Source organism: Hyaena hyaena, unplaced genomic scaffold, assembly GCF_003009895.1.
Source record: "Hyaena hyaena isolate Hyena2069 unplaced genomic scaffold, ASM300989v1 scaffold_163, whole genome shotgun sequence".
Taxonomy (NCBI): Eukaryota; Metazoa; Chordata; class Mammalia; order Carnivora; family Hyaenidae; genus Hyaena; species Hyaena hyaena.
In genome coordinates, this window is record NW_024080794.1 from 1,665,633 (window position 1) to 1,683,614 (window position 17,982).

General features: G+C 33.8%; 1 protein-coding gene across 5 annotated transcripts in view; it reads right to left on the reverse strand.

Annotated features, from left to right (window-relative positions):
• Positions 1-5,784: 5,784 nt before the first annotated feature.
• Positions 5,785-17,982, reverse strand: part of PDS5B (PDS5 cohesin associated factor B) — a 199,787-nt gene continuing 187,589 nt past the window's right edge. For 2 of the 5 annotated variants that reach the window (XM_039239836.1, XM_039239834.1), the window contains exons 32-35: positions 14,008-14,447; positions 13,807-13,914; positions 10,171-10,309; positions 5,785-8,811 (exon numbers count right to left, since the gene is read on the reverse strand). In XM_039239836.1, the coding sequence (XP_039095767.1) occupies positions 8,776-8,811; positions 10,171-10,309; positions 13,807-13,914; positions 14,008-14,447 (723 nt within the window). In that variant the 3' untranslated portion in view covers positions 5,785-8,775. Of the gene's footprint in view, positions 8,812-10,170; positions 10,310-13,806; positions 13,918-14,007; positions 14,448-17,982 lie in introns of all 5 variants that reach the window. The other 3 variants (XM_039239835.1, XM_039239833.1, XM_039239837.1) reach the window with 2 other exon arrangements.

Here is a 17,982-nt window from a genome sequence, read left to right on the forward strand (position 1 = left end):
TGAATGGCTTGAGTGTTGAAGACAAGATAATTGCTTCTTCAGAGCAAACTACTAAGCTAACGTATTCTAACATTACAGTTGACCAACCAGACCCTCTATTTATAGTCCCTTAACTGTATTACACACTCTTTTAAAGCTGTCATGTTACAAGTCTTAATATGTTTTATATGCTTCATTCTCTTGCTCTAAAGTCAACAGCAGCTTCCTTAGCTGGCTTTAGAATGCAAAGCCCTATATAATTAATGTTCTCTCAAACTTAACTACTTGTGCAAAGAAACTATCTCCTCACTACCCAACCACAACTCAAAAAATTTTTCACCTCACCCAGATGGGTCTCTCAGTTCCTTAAATGAATAGATCTGGCAGGCACCCAACTCACAAACATTCACACATCACATGTAACGTGTTAACAAGTTATTACCATTTCTGCAGGAATTTTTCTCCCAAGATTTTTATACAAAACTACAGGCACCCAAGGTCCATAATGCAGAAGATTATATGGTGAACCCAGTTAAACGCATTAGCACAAGCAAGCAGATTATGAACAATAAATGTAATTGAGATTTTTATCCATCACTTTCTAAGATCTCAGTCTGAAGCATTTTATATGCTTTCAATAAATAGACAGATGTTTTGGTTTAAGTAAGTAGTTTGAATTCTAGCCCAAACCTATAGTTTAAGTATTAAGACCATCAACTCTGAATAGCTCTACTCTGGGAACTATAGACAAGTCTGAGGCTTATTTGTACAATGTTGATAATATACATTTTTTCTAATGGGAGATAATATAGGCAAACAGGTAGCAGAGTATCCAGTAAAATGTGGCCAATACTACTTTCATCCTCTTGACTAGGAAATCCCAACACAACTGAAGAATTACATTATCACTACTTTAAAATTTATTAATATTTATTCAATGTTGATTTTATGATTAACATTTGATGTAGTACAGAAAGGGTAGCTTTGGAGTTAAACAGAGGTGACCGAATCTTCAGTCACCACTTTAGAGATATGAAATCTTGGGTGAACCACAATTTCTGATCCTCAGTTTTTTCACCTGTTAAAGGGCCTACTGCCAAATAACACACAGAGCTGCAGTGAGGACGATATGGGATGATAATTTGTGAAAAGCTCTTAATAAGGTGCCTAGCACAATAAATTATCAAGTTCCTTGATCTTAAATTTCCTAATGTACCTAAATATTACTAAAGTTAATTTATTCAACAAACTTTTTTTAAGTGCTTACTAGGCACTGTGCTGAGCACTAGAGATAAACTAGTCAACAAAAACATATATCATCTCTGTCTCCATATAGAGGAGCATTCTGGAGGCAGTGGGACAGGCATTAATCAAATAATCTAGATGCCAACTGTGTGAAGAGCTATGGAGAGGTAAGGTAAGGGGGCAGATGATAGCGGGTTTTGCTCTGATCACAGAAACCAAGGCAGGCTGCCTTAGGAAAAATTCTCACTTGTAGTTTGAGTAGGAACCTAGATAGAGAAGAAGAAAAAGTGCTCCAGGCAGACAACAGAATATGCCTTATCTTTTGAATGTCTATATAGCTTTATATACACCCTAATAGCTTGTGCCTCTGGCAACTAAGTGCAAGGGACTGAAAGAATAGTGTATCTGGCATAGACTACAAAGACTGGCCAGACAGAAGTGACAGAGCTTTGTGGGGGACATTATCCTAAAGGCAAAGGTAAATTGTTAAAAGGTTGCAGAATTTCTGTTGTTTATTAATGTTGTTGCTGTTGCCACTAGGGTAGATGGGATCACTGTATTTCAACAGTTTGCCTACACTGTGATAATGAATTTGAGGTTAGGCAAGAATAAGTGTGAGCATACCAGTTTGGAGGCGAAGAAATAAGCACTTACAAGAGACTGCTTTGGTGAAAAAAGGTAGAAATATTCCAGGGATAATCAGGTGATAAATTCAACAGGATTAGATGAAAGGGTTAGGAAGCCAAAAAGCCAGGGGGAAATTTTTAGATTTCTGATTTATATTACTAATTGAATGCTAGTTCTATTTACAGATACATGAAGATGACCAGATTTGGGAAGGGAAGGTTAGTTAGATGCTCAGTTCTTCAGACATGTTGAGTTGAAAGTACAGTTGACCTATGAATGACACAGGTTTCAACAGTGCAGGTCCACTTATACATGGATTTTTCCCCCTATACATTCAGTACTAGAAATGCATTTTCTTTTCATGATTTTCTTTCTTTTTTTATGTTTTATTTATTTCTGAGAGAGAGAGAGACCATGAGCAGGGGAGGGTCAGAAAGAGGGAGACACAGAATCTGAAACAGGCTCCAGGCTCTGACCTGTCAGTACAGAGCCTGATGTGGGGCTCGAACCCATGAACTGTGAGATCATGACCTGAGCCGAAGTCGGACACTTAACCGACTGAGCCACCCAGGAGCCCCTCTTCATGGTTTTCTTAATATTTTTTCCTACTTAATTATAAGAATACAGTAATATAATATACATAACATACAAAATGTGTTAATTGACTGTTATCAGTAAGGCTTTCAGTCAACAAGAAGGCTATCAGTAGTTAAATTCAGGGGGACTCAAGAATTATACACAAGTTTTCAACTTTTTCTGGGGAAGAAGGTGTCAGCACCCCTAACCTTGCATTGTTCATGAGTCAATTGTATTTTTTAATTAACAACAAAAAAGCCCAGATCTTGCCACTCTCCTACTCAAAGTCCCACAATGGACTCCCTTCAAACTTTAGATACAACTCCCAAGAGACATACAGTTATGATCAGACTCTTCACTATCTTCTGACTTTCCCTCTTACCCTTGTATCCCATGGTCACTTTCACTCCAGAAACATGATCCTTCTTGAAATTACTGATAAACTCAAAGTTCATTCTTCCCTAAGGACTTCTGTACTTATTCTTTCTTCGGCCTATTTTTTTCCTAGGTGTTCACAGGGCTTTATCTCTCACTTAACAGAAGTCCACGCTCAGATGTCATCTTTTCAAAGAATCTTCTTTGACTGTCCTATGTAAAATAGCCTTCCTACTTCTCAGCTGGGCTGGAAAGGCTAAATGAAATCTATAGTCTTGCTGTGTTAAAGGGAAAGGCCTGTCACATAATATAAGTTTTATCCTCAAGCCTTTTGAAACAAGTGGACTAGTCTAATTAAAACTGTACCCCAAGACCAACTCCATGGACTGAAGTGATCAATCTCTACAATACTAAGAAAACAAGGTAAATCTCCTGGCAGGGGCTGAGGGAGGGGAAATTACATCAACTTCAATCCTTCAGTTCTTTTATATACATTGTCCTGAATAAAAGAAAAACATTATAAGCCCTGGATAGAGGGAGAAAGAAGTATTATCAGGAAAAATGTGACTGATAATTAAAGAAAAATTAGGTAACAGACTAAGATCCACAGATGATTCAGATGTTGGAGTTAGTTACATAATTCAAATCCCTGCCAGCAGTGTTAAAAAGAAAAAAAAAGATGTTTAGAAGAGAAATTAAATCCATAAAATATAATTAATTATATTAATTATATAATTAAACATTCTAAAACTAAAGAGTACAGTATTTGAAATTAGCTAATTAGATGGGTTAAATGGAAGACTGCACAAGGCAGAAGAGATTGGTAAATCTGAAGATACATCAATAGAAAATATCCAAACTGAAGCACAAAGAGAAAACCAGAAGGAACACCAAAGAAAATAAAGAGCACACGAGACACAAATACTACAACATACTTATAATTGGAGTCTCAGAAAGAGAAGCAGTAAGAGCAGAATATGTGAAGGAATAATGACCAAGGATTTTTCACAACTGATAGAATACATCAACCTGCAGATTGCATAGCTCAGTAAACCCTAAGCAAAATTAAAAAAGAAAACCATAAAGAGGTGCACCATAGCCAAATTGCTGAGAAGAGAGAGAAAATTCTAAAATACAGAAAAAAAGATACATGACTTATGAGGAATGAAAAGGTTTTCCAGCTGCCTTTACTACAACAGAAAATATGAAAACCAGAAGAAAATAGAATGCGCCAAATAAATAAAACTGCCAATCTAGAATTCTGTATCCAAAGAAAATACTCTTCAGAAACGAAGGTGTGATAAAGACCTTTCAAACAAATGCTGACTGAATTAACTGCCACAAGATCTGCACTATAATACTAAAAGAAGCTTCTCAGGCTAAAGGAAAAGGAATTAAGATGAAAGCACAAAACTATATTAAAAAAGTAACAAAGAGGAGAGGAAAATGTATGTGTAAACAAGAAAGGAGACCGACACAGGAAAGAACACTGACTACCTAAAGTAATGATACTTTGGCATTTATAACCACAGAACATATAAAAACTATAGCACAAAGAGTAGGGAGGCAGCAAATGGAGTTGAGCCATTTTAAAGTTCTTTAATTGTCCACAAGGTAGAAAAAGCATTAATATAACAGAGACTATAATAAGCCAAACATAGATACTGTAATCTGTAGGGTGACCACAGAAAAATAATATAATCAGGTATTACTAAGAAGCCAACAGAAGACACAGAATAGTATTAAGTACAGTTGATCCTTGAACAACATGGGTTTGAACTGGATTCTTTTTTGATATAGTGCAGTACTGTAAAAGTATGTTCTCTTCCTTATCATTTTAATAATAATTTCCTTTCTCTAGCTTACTTTATTCTAAGAATACAGTATATAATACAAAAAACATACAAAATATGTCTTAATCAACTATGTTACTGGTAAGGATTTTTGATCAAGAGGAGGCTATCAGCAGTTAAGTTTTGGGGAACTCCAAGGTTTCGGGTGGATTTCCAACGATGTGGGGGTGGCATTCCTAATCCCCATTTGCTCAAAGGTCAACAGTACTTCACTGAGCCAAAAGAAGGTATGAAAAGGAGCAAATAAATAAGAAAAAGATTGGCAAAAAAAAGACAGTAAGATGATGAACTTAAAAACCTACTATGACTCAGTAATTATATCAAAAGTAAATAGTCTGAACACTCTAAAGAACAAAGATTCTATAACTGAATAAAAGAGCAAGGCCAAATAATAAAATGTTTACACAACACACACTTTAAAGATATATATAAATAGGGTGAAAATAAAAGGACAGAAAAAGCTTTGTCATGCAAACAAAACTGGTATGGCTATATTCATGTCAGACAAAGTATACATGGGAGTATTTGTACAGATATTGAGTGACACTTTACAACTATGAAAGTATGACTTAATCATAAAGGCATAATAATCCTACATTTTATGTATTGAATAACATAGGTCAAAATATAAAATAGCTTCACCTCCAATCATTTCTACTGTCCGTCTAGTTTTTCCTTTTCTATTCACCACACTTTTCACAATCTGACATTATATATGTAATAATTGTTTCCTTATCTCCCTTCCCCTCCCCCCGCCGGGGAGAGTCACACTTTATTCCCTATAACTAACCTAACACATAGTAAGCACTCAGTAACTATTTGCTGAACAAATGAATAAAACTGCCATTAGCAACTTAGATTCTCAGTGCTTACTTTTAAAGTTTATATGAAACATTTATTTTCTTCAGTTATGCAAACCTTTAACTTAAACAGTACTTAGTAATCTCTGTTAGCCAAAATTTTACATGAGAAGTTTAAATAAAAAGCTTGAAAACATGTTACTGGGAAAGAGATTTCCTTTCCATGCAACAAAAGTCTCCAAAATAAAAAATCATCAAAATGTGCCTTTCTTCATTTAGTAAACATATTTAAATACTGATTCACATAAATAAAGTAATACAATTACATATTAGCTTTCATGTTTATTCAACTTCACAGAAAATCCAAAAAATGTGTCTGAAACTGGTTATCTACCTAAATACCAATTGTTCATGATAGTGACATAATACTGTGTGGTCGGGGAGATATGCCCAAGTTAAACAAATTCTTAAATTCCTGACATTCTTCAAGTGGGCAAAAGGAAATCTTAAAAATCAAACTTACAAGTTGTAAGAAGATACAGAAAGTAATTTAACCTTTAATACCTGGAACAAGTTTTACAGCCACATTGGTAATTTACATATACAGTGGAGATCACTGAAAACAAAAGCTTCCTGTTGCACTGCAGCAGGAAATCTCATTATACTGTAGATTAAATGAACTTGCTACAGAGTGCAGCAAGGTAACCTCACCGAAAAGTCATAAGATTTTCATAATGGAAGTTGTTACAGTGAGTTAAATATTTTCTCAATTTTATACAGTACATATTTTCAAAATTAACATTATGACTATGACTGAAGAGTTTGCTAACTATTGTTAGCAATTAATGTTGTATACATACTTAATTTTACTTTAGTTATAGTATGTGGCTCTCCAGATGTCAGTACGTGAAATGTTACGTTCAAACATAATAAGATAATCCCCTAAAAGATGAAGACTCAGGACATCAAAACTTTGATCATTATTGCACCTATTTTTCTACAGAAAAATGGAAAATTTACATCATAATCCTCCCAAAAAGTGAACAGACATGTTGTAAAATCACAGACTTATTGGCATTAAACAAAATCTACAATGAACATTTTTTGTGAACTGATGTACAGAATTAGTGTGCAATGAAATTTGGTTAACTATGATCATGCAAATAAAAATCCTCCACAACCATTTTTTCATTATGTTTTATAAAATGGTCTTAAAGATATACTTCCATAAACATTTCTGGTGCAATTTAGTCAACGACAAAAATACAAAGCTATCCCTTATTCTTTATTTTATAGATTTAAAAACATGCCTTTGTACTGCTGAGATACAAATAGCGTGTTTGGGAGAACTGAGTTCATGAAACGGTTAAAAACCAATGTATCTTGGTCCGACATTAGCTGCTTTGTATGCAGCAGCTTCCCATAATCACTGGTGTCAGTACTGTTGGAAATGAAGAATAGTTAAATATTGAGAGATTAAGACACAATTCAAAACATTTTTTAAAAAATAAAAGGCCGTTTCATAAACATGAAGAAATCTTTAAAAGAAAAATAATCACTTCAATTGTGATACACTGGAAAATAGTAAAATGTCATTTTCCAAAATAGTAGTTTCTTTATTATATCCCCCCTCTATTATAACCAATCTTGGAAATATACCTTCAACATAATGGTGTATTGTATGAAAATGCTCCATTATTCAATGTGATAAATTTAATAAGTTAGGATATGATTTTCTTTTCTGGTGTTAACTGTGAAAAAACAAAAGAACAGCACCTGAAATACTAAACTGAATTTAGGCAAGCATTAAGTAGTAACTTTTATGTTTTGGTTCAAAATACAGTTTATAAAACTGTATAAAGGATACTGATTTAAGTAATTTGTTTCTATACTTTGCAGATTACAATGAAGAAAAAAAAAAGATCTGCTCTAAATCCAAATAAATTTCCACTTCTCCCAATGCAGACAAAGTGGAATTTCATTCAAAATTTATAAGAATGTGATACCTACAGTAGCTCATATAGTTGGATATATCATTCCCACCCTACCCCCCCAAAAAAAACAACTTTTTTGGCTCCAAAATAAAGTACAATAATAAACTCTTGATGAAAAACTATGTTATGGGGCAATCTATCATATACTATGGCTAAATATGAATTTACAGAAAAGAGCACATCCCATTTTCAGCACTTTTTTCATAAACATGCAACTCACTATAAAATACAAAACACTTGCTTTCAAGAACAGCTTTATAAAGACACACTGCATCAATAAAATTTTTTCTTTCTGATTAACTTTACACTGTTATGGAGAACTGGAACTTTCTATGTGTATATATTGGATTTTATATTATAGTGTAATAATCTGCATTTCTGAACATAATGTTCAAGAGGAAATATCTATACACAATAACATTCTAGACTATTAAAAACTAATTCAAATTACAGAATTTTATTGATACAGTAGATTAATAAAAACTGAAAAGGGATGATGATAAAATGGGATAAAGAATTCAGTACATTATTTTATAACACACTCTTTAAAATTAAAATATTTTAAATCTCTCTTTTCTTAAAGTTTTCATTGCCATGAAAGGCCAGAAAATTCTGAGACCAATACTGAGGTGTAAAATAACCAAACGTCAGGACTATTTCACAATCTGCATGGTGCCCTCCTGTTGGAGGCATCATGCAGATGTAATGGCAGACCACTTAGCACCTCTGAAGATTAAGGGTGCCTAGGAGTAAACACTAGGTAAGATACACAAGGGAAAGAGACCATTTAACTCTCCAACAAACAATGACATCAAGAAAATGACACCATTTGTTGAAAAAAATTTTTTCACAGTAAAATTGCAGAGAATACAAATACAAACACTGACAGATCACTGCTTAAGATCTATCCTAACAAACTCTTTCCAAATCAATAGATCCAATAAACAGTTGGGACTGTCAGTTTAAAGCCGCAGATAAAAGCTATACAAGCACTTTAGAATTCAGAAACATTTAAAAAAAAAAAAAAAAGAAGAAAGAAAAAAAGGAAAATAAAGAAAAAATATATTTACAAGTTTCTTCTTTAGTTTATGTCTACATAGCCATCGCACATCACACTTTCACAGGACTCCAGAGTCAATGTTATCACCACGCCTATGGCTAAAGCGCTGTGACCACAAATATGTGAGGTCATCAAAGTAAGGTCCAACTGTCCACTCTCCAGCAGTCCCGCTTTGTGCATCAAAGGCATTACTTAGCCTCAAGCTTGACAAAAAACAAATGCTTCTTTTCAAAGCTTTCACACAGAAAGTTACTAATTACATTTGTTCATCGCCTTTCTCTTTTAGAACTTCGCCGCCGTACCTTAAAAGAAAAATTACCAGATGCTTAATTAAGATACCAGACTTAGCAGTAATTAATATTACTTTTTAAACAAATCACTATTCTTAGTTGTTCCTGATTTTCTTTGCTTTTCCTCACTTCAAACCTTTCTCCTATTTTTAGTTTTGCCTCAGCATCACATATTTAGAACTTATATAATATTTGAATGCCCATAAATAGCCTTTCCCATAATAGCAAAAGAGAAAACTATTTTACTTTTCTATTTAATAATTTTAAAGAGAAATGAACAGAAAGCAATGTCAACAGCAAGAAAAACAACTGCAAATATCTTGTCACTTATGTTTACCCTTAGGCTTACAGTTGTCTTTCTGGGAAAACAGTTACCAAATACACAGGAATCTGGATTTCAGACGTGTTACCATTTACTGGCAAGTACAATGAAGCATAAAACTTCAGCTCTAAAAAGATCAGTATTAAGATGAATATAAGCAGAACAGGATTTTAAGTCAATTAATTTATGGTTTAGTTGTTGTTGTTGTTGTTGTTGTTTTGATGAAGACATTAGTCACTATGGACTCTTATTTTTACATCCAAAACAATAAAAAAATAATAATGCTGTAAGAAACAAGCCCAACAAGTTTGAGACCACAGTTCAGATATTTTTCTGTGAATATCTGGTGCATAAGTGAACCCTGGTACAGATAAAAGTGCTGATTATGTTAAAAAGCACAGAGGGGTGGGGGTCAACTCTGGGATTTGATCTCAGAACACAGGTTTCTCAAAGACGGCTGACTGCTTTTCCAAATATTCAGCACTGGTGTATCATTAACAGAAGAGTTTACTTAAATGTGTTAGCTGCATGTCTTCCAAAATGAAATAACGAAGATGTGTTAACTGACAAAGCCATTCTTTACTTAAGAAAAAATTAGGAAGAATTCACATTCTGCCTTATTGTAAAAGAAATATGTTACCAATTTTATAAATTTCAAAGACATGATTTTATTCTATATGACTAATTTCTGAAACTACTATGAAACTCAAAGAAAAAGTTAAAAAACATTAACCATAGTCTATTTAACACAAAACAGTGGTCTAAAATCAAGAAGTATCAGAATGCTACTTCTCCACATTCAGTTATAAACTTGACATTTACACTTTCACTAGGCTATGTCTATTATTTTCACATAGTTTCAGGATTCCATAAAGGATGTTCTCTCATTACCCAAGCTGGTAGGTGAAACACTACTACGAACTGAAGAAAAGTAAATAAATACTTAGCATTATAAGTAACAGCAAGTGCTATATGGAGCTGACCAAGTATTTATCAACTCTATTCCTATATTCTATGCTATCACACATGGTACTTTAACAAACACATACATTTACTGTAGAAACTTCCTCTTCCTCTGTTTCTTCCTGTGGAACATCATCATTGACAGGAGAGCTACCCTGAAACACATCTACTTCTTCACTTGAATCATTTTCTTTAGTAGCTGCTTGTTTGGAACGTCCTACACGGCTAGAGTAAAACAGAGGTAAAATAAAATGAACATTCTGATCTTTAAGTAGTAGATTACCTCAGAGGAAATGCCTTAAATATTTCATAAATTCTCATTTATTCTACTTTTTATCTTCCATTACCTTATGAAACAAGAAATATTATTCTTATTCTAAACCCCAACCCAGTGTTTAATCTTAGAATCTCACAAACACTGACCAAGTAACATAAAACATGTGACTGAGACCAAGACAATAAAAGATCTTAAAACATAACCCAAAGTCGGTTCTTCCTTTTTATCTTTCCCAACTCAGTAAAGGCACCTGTATCTACTAAGTTGCTCAAAACAGAAAATTTAGAAGCCTTGTGTATTAATAGTGTACCAGTCTTCATCTGGCCTTATAATTCTTAATGTAAAAACAGCTGATGTCACTCACTCCCCCTAGACAACTCCCTCCTATACTGAGAGAAATTCTGTAAACCTTCCTAACATAATATATAAGGCCCTGCAGACAGTTGTTGGCTACCTGTCCATTCTCATCTCTTTCCATTCCCCAATTCCTTACAACTACAATCTAGCAAATTATTGCCTTTCTTCAACTCTCTGAATTGACCAAGACTTTTCCTACTTTGGAACCTTCAACACCATGTTCCCTCCAATTGTGTTCTTCTCCCTGTTCTCTATCAGCCTAACCCCTACTATTCTCAAGAAATCAATTCTCACTTTCCAAAGAGAAAACTTCCCTAATTCCCTAGCTCTCTCATTATATTCTCTTCTAGTACCTTAAATTTTTCCTCAGGGCACACATCACAATTTACAATTCCATATTTATGTGTGATAATGTAATGATTACATATCCAGTTAGATGTTAATCCCAAGAGGACAAGAATAAGGTCTAATCTGTGTCACCGTAAACCCTAGCACCGAGTACTCTCTGAAACACAGGAGGCAATCAAATGTATGAAAGACATATCACCATTTAATCAAATGTATCCTTCTTGATATTTGCAAGTATATTCTTTAAATTCAAATATTTTTCTTATTTGAGTATAGTGGACATACAATGTTACATCAGTTTCAGGTATACAAAACAGTGGTTCAACTGTGATGTGCTGTGCTCACCACAAGTGCATCTACCACCTGTCACCAGACAACACTACTACAACATCACTGACCTTATTCTCTATGTCATGGCCCTTTAGTCCCATGACTTATTCATTCCCAAACTGGAAGCCTCTATCTCCCACTCCCCTTCACCCATTTTGCCCATGCTGCCATCCCTGCTTCCTTCTGGCAACCATCAGTTTATTCTCTATATGGTAACTTTTCAAAAATTTATTTCTGAGAGAATATGTGCACACATGAGTAGGGGAGGGGCATAAGAGAGGAGAAAGAGAATCCCAAGCAGGCCCTTACATTGTCAGCATGGAGCATGATGAGGGTCTTGAACCCACAAACCGTGAATCATGACCTGAACCGAAGCCAAGAGTCAAATGCTTAACTGATCGAGCCACCTAGGTGGCCCTGATTAACTTTTCTTTCTTTTTTTTTTTTTTAAATTAAAAATACAGCTTATCATTTCTCTTGGGTAATCCAAAATATGTATCCTTTAATCCACACTCAAACCAAGTAATTTATTTTTTTTTACTTGGTTCAGTTTTTCAGAGTTAATGGAAGAAAAAACAGGAATTACATGAAAATAATATAATCTTTCTCAATTCCACTGAGGTCGGAACAAGAAAAACAGGCAGATCATAACATATGTTATTCTACTAGTTCTAAAAAAAAAAAAAGAGCTTCTCTATAAAGGGAAGATATGCTATTAAGACGAATATAGAGTCTTTCTTTGCATTGATTTTTAAAAGAAATACTTGTTTGGTTTAGAACATTTGTATGAAGATGTATATAATTTTATTTTACTCTTTTTTAAGTATTTTTTATTTATTTCTAGGAGAGAGAGAGAGACAGCGTGAGCAGGGGAGGGCCAGAGAGAGAGGGAGATACAGACCCCGAAAATGGCTCCAGGCTCGGAGCTGGCAGTCAGCACAGAGCCCGACACGGGGCTCGAACCCACGAACCGCGAGGTCATGACCTAAGCGAAAGTCGGACGCTTAACCGACTAAGCCACCCAGGCGCCCCAAAGATGTATATAATTTTAGATGACATGATAATCATTTAAGCCCTTAATTTTTTGATGTCCAAACAGAAACTAATTAAAGTTATGAGCCTGAAAGCTTTTCTATTATTTCATTATGAAATTAATTGTGGAAATTATATATTCCTTAAGAATTCATTTTTTAAAAATAGTTATTTTTCGTAACTGAATCCAAACACATTTACAAAGCTGCCACAAAAAGGTACTTACCTTTACTTTTTACCTGAGAAAAAATTAAATGGAAGAAGGCAGGAAGTAGCTAGACACTCAAGCAAGTTTTCCTCTTCCTGGGAAATACACAGGAATAGGAAAAATTTCTAAGATAACTTGAGTATTTAGCCAAAGTGTACTGGCAACTCTGCAAAGCCAAGGCACTGATGTAACTGCAATGGGATTACTCTCAGAATTACAGTCAGAATTTCTGACTAATGGAAGACCTGCTATTCTATTTCCACTTAAGTAACTGAGAAAAAAGTGCAAAAGATACAAATGACAGCATGGACGCTCCTGCTCTTCTAACAATTTTAGATACAGATTTGTTATTGTGATTTTCTTATAAATATATGCTTGTGTGAACTTCCAAAACTATTTATATGTAGATAAAATGTGTTCGTTTAATTAGAAAAGAAACAAAATCAAAACCCCAAAATCTTTAGATCTACATGTGATAATTTCTATGGATATAATTTAAAGAAAAGTAATGCCTGTTACTTTCCTACACAATTTAAAGAATAAAAGCAATAATATAAAAACTATTTTTTTTTTTTAATTTTTTAAAATTTATTTCTAGGAGAGAGAGAGAGAGAGACAGCGTGAGCAGGGGAGGGTCAGAGAGAGAAGGAGACACAGACTCTGAAACAGGCTCCAGGCTCTGAGCTGGCAGTCAGCACAGAGCCCGATGCGGGGCTCGAACCCACGAACCGCGAGATCATGACCTAAGCGAAAGTCGGACGCTCAACCGACTAAGCCACCCAGGCGCCCCTAAAAACTATTTTTTTAAAGTTGCTGAGGAGAGATAGTAAGAAAAACTATAGTATGGAATGACAAGGCAACTTGGTCACTATAATATGATTATTTAAAAATACTTTCTCATCTCTTTAGGTACCATAAAATCTGTATTGGAAACAATAAACTATTTGGTATTCATTTAAAGAGATTTGCCTAAAACCTGTAAAAATATTATCAGAGGGTTAAACTGAGATATCAATTACCTAGGTAAGTTTATAAAAATTTTATCTTACCTAGTATAATGGGACTAAATACATGGGATTTTAAATACAGCCCTATGTATATTTAAAAATTTATGAACTTTTGCAAAATAATTTGAAACTGGTTTGAAATTTAATATTATTTACAACTTACACATTTTTTTTTGGTTGTGATGGTGATGGCGTTTTTGATGGTCTTCCTCGTCCTTTCTGTGGTGTGGATTGTGTGGATTCAACTGCACTAGTTTCAGGAGATTCTGCTCTGCTTTGGGGAAGACCCAAATGTGGATAGCATCAAATTATGATTTATAACACAGTTACTAAAAACATGCAGTTTAGAGTTACATGCACTTACCTCTGCTGTGCTCTCCTTGATGTTCGGTGCTGTTTGCTTTTTGATTTCTGTTCTGTGTTTCCACTTTGTCTTTCTTCTTCCTCCTCCTCTTCTGGTGCTGAGGATCCAGATTTTTTTTTGGCTCCTTTTTTAGATGTTTTCATTGTTGGCTCTTCTTTTGGGGTACCTCCACCAAGAGGTTTAGGGGGTCGGCCTCTTTTACCCTTTTTTGGCGGACTATTCTGTTCATCCTCATTTTCTAATGTATCTTCTTTGAGCCTCTTTTCCTCAGGCCACTGCTGTTCATCTGATTCTGAAGCCGTATGGCCTCTCTTCCGTCCACGCTGACTGCCTTTAGGTTTCTGTTCCTGTACCAACTTGGTGAGGTCATCCATACCTAATTTCTCTTCTGAATCTGTGACAGGTGTTTTTTTCCGGCTTCTAGGTTTGTCCAATTCAGACTAGGAATAAAAATCACAATTTCAAATATAAATTTGTTATATGTATACTTTGAAAACTGAAACAAAAAAATGTTAACCACTTTTGTCATAAAACTGTACCTAAATAAAATACATAGTTTTTAAGTTTATCAGAATCATAACTACTTTTGTGTTTTTTAACTAAAAAAATTATATGGGCTAAGAGGGTAAATTTTCATTTTTACTTAAGCTAGAGAGCCTCAAATTAAAACCTTTCGAGATCATGGCCATGTGTAGCAACATGGATGGACCTTGAGGGTGTTATGCTGAGCGAAATAAGGCAGAGAAGAACAAGTATCATATGTTTGCACGTATAGGAGGATTAGGAGGAACTTGACGGAGGAACAAGGGGGAGAAGAAGGGCGGAAATGGTGGGGGAAAGGGAGAGAGGCAAACCATGAGAGACTCTTGAATGCTGACAAAAACTGAGGACTGATGGATGTNCCTCTTTAAGAAACGAGGCCCACTTGGATTCATTTAATATATCAGACTTTGAAAACCAATGGATTAGACAGTCTATACATCTTTCCAACTACATTATGCTGTGATTGGGAAAGATACTTGAAATATGATGACAACACTTATTGATGTTCTTTTTCTTTTTTACTGAATCTTTTAAAAAATTAATGAAGTATAATTTACATACAGTGTTATATTAGTTTCAAATATACAATATAATGATTCAACAATTCTATACATTACTCAGTGCCCATCACAGTAAGTGTACTCTTAATGCCTCCTATCAATTTCATCCATTCCTCCCCACCCGCCTCCTCCCTGGCAACCACCTACTTGTTCTCTGTATGTAAGAGTCTGGGTTTTTTGGTCTTTCTGTTTGTTTTGTTTTTTAAATTCTGCATATGAGTGAAATTATAAAGTATTTATCCATATCTAATGGACTTATTTCACTTAACATTATATCCTTTAGTTCCATCCATGTTGTTGCAAATGGAAAGATTTTATTATTTTCTTATAGCTGATTGATATTCCATTGTGTGTATATACCACATCTTCTTTATTTATCTATTGATATACTCTTGGGCTGCTTCTATATCTTGGCTATTGTAAATAATTCTGCAATAAATATAGGGATTCATAAATCTTAAAAAAAAAAACTTTCGAGATCAGTATTTTATTAAACTATAAATTTTAATGAGTTATGTCATTTAAAAAATTCTAAATTCCACGCTTGAATAATGGATAACTATATCACAGTATAATAGATCTGCTTTAATAGTCAAATTAAGTAATTCTAATTTTATTCCACAGTGTATATGATATAAAATATCAACTATGTTATACAGTATGCTTAGACACCAAAAAAGAGCTACTTTTATTTTATAGATGGAGGTTGCAAGATGTAAAAGTTAAACATATTCATTTATTAAAAATTTTGAAAACACTTTTGAATCAAAGATACTGTCTCTCTTCCCAGATGCAACTAATTAAAAACAAAAACAATTAAAATTATTTAATCAGAAACTTAAAATAAAAGCCTAGTCTACATTCAGAGAATATATGCACTGACCAGCAGATGGAGACTGAGGAAATTCTACAAAGAAACCAAGAACAGTACAAACCCTTATAGATTTCTATACACATACATGTATAAAACCCATAAATAGAGGTGTTTTATTTCCAAATAGTTTGTGTCAATTTACATCCCTAAAATCAGTGAAAAGAAAACAACAAAAATTATCTGATTTGTTTAGTCATTTTATTTCCTATCAACTCCCTAATTATGTCAGTGGTATTATGCTCTTTGTCCATTTGTATACTGGAGTCTTAGTATTTTAAATCTACATTCTTCTATATTTTTGTGTATATTTAAATTTTATTTCCTGTTTGTTATGGACTGAATTGTGCCCAGACAAAATTCATATGTTGAAGCTATAACCCATAATGTGATGATGTCTGAAGATAGGGCCTTTGGGAGATATTTCAGTTAAGATCATAAGGGTGGGGCCCTAATAACAGAATTAGCCCCTTATGAAAAGAGACACCAGAGAGATCTTTCTGTCTCTCTCTCCACCATGTGAGGCATAGTGAAAAGGTGGCCATCTGCAAACCAGGGGAAAAAAATTCTCACTAGGAAGCAAATCAGCCAGCACTGTGATCTTAGAATTCCAAACCTACAGAAAGGTGAGAAAATTTATTTCTGTTGTTTAAGCCATCCAGTCTACGATATTTGTTACAGCAGACTGAGCAGACTAAGGCATTATAGTATCTTGATAGGATTTGACATGGAATTCAAAACTGTCATTCCTATCCATCCCCAAAGAGTACTCCAATCGTTTCACAAATCACTGACTTGTAATGTTTCCTTTACTCTGTATTATGTTTTAAAAATTAATAATGTTTCTGGGCTACTGTAACAGCAGCATAATATTTTATTAATCATAAAGAAATACACTTGTGTTTGGTCGGGCTGATCTTATTACTACTTCTTTTGTATCCATTTAATTCTTCCACATGGAATTAAAATCACACTGGAATATTATAATTACATACAGATTCATTTATAAAGAAATGTCATTTGTTTTCATTCATTTCTCCCATTAAAGAACAAGGCTGGTCTTCTTTATCTTCAAGTCTTCTATATTTCTCAATTTGGATATTGTTCCCACATGGATATCTCCCTACTTCTTTCTTAAGGCTATGTTCAGGTCAGTCAGTTGGTCAGTCTGTCTATCTATCTATCTTTGTTGAAGAGGTTATTGTAGTGAGGCAAATCTCCTTTCCCCCAAGTATATACTTGATGTAAAGTAAAATTATGAGAATAAAGTTAGTCATACATGTACATACATCTACCATATATAGATGTTTAATCGGCTACCATACTGAATTCTTAGTTTTTCAACTGCTTCTCTTATTTTTCTTGAACAAGAAAAATGAATTTGTCTCTTCTTTTTCATTGTCATACCTTTGACTTTTTCATGTCTTCCTGAATTTGTCAAACATTCTAGAACAATATTAAATAACAGTGATGACAACAAATTATTTGTTTTGCTTCTGGTTTTTAATTAAAATGCTTCCAGTATTTTGCACTTGAGAAAAATAACTTAAGAATAACTAAATCAATGACTACTGATTTAAACAGATAAAACTTTTAGGATGTTAAGGAAGTATCCTTCTGGTATTAGTTTATTAAGAGTTCATATGTATCAAGAATGGATTTTAAGTTGTATTTATATCTTCCTGATATGACCTGAGGTTATCTTGTTAGTATTCTTCTTCTTTGATATAATTTGGTATACTGATTCGATATATTAAAAGATTTCTTAGCATTAAATTATCCTGACATTCTAGGAAAAACAGACCTATACATGACTAGTTTTAATTTGTTATCAGTTATCTGTAGTTTTGTACAAATAATTATTGTTACTCAGAGATATGAAGAGAAATACTGAATTAAAATTAAATTTACAATTATCACCTCCAGCTTTAAACTCTACAATTCATTTTAACGTCCAAAATTGTGATAAGGTGGCTGAATTCCTTTATACTCTGGAAAAGG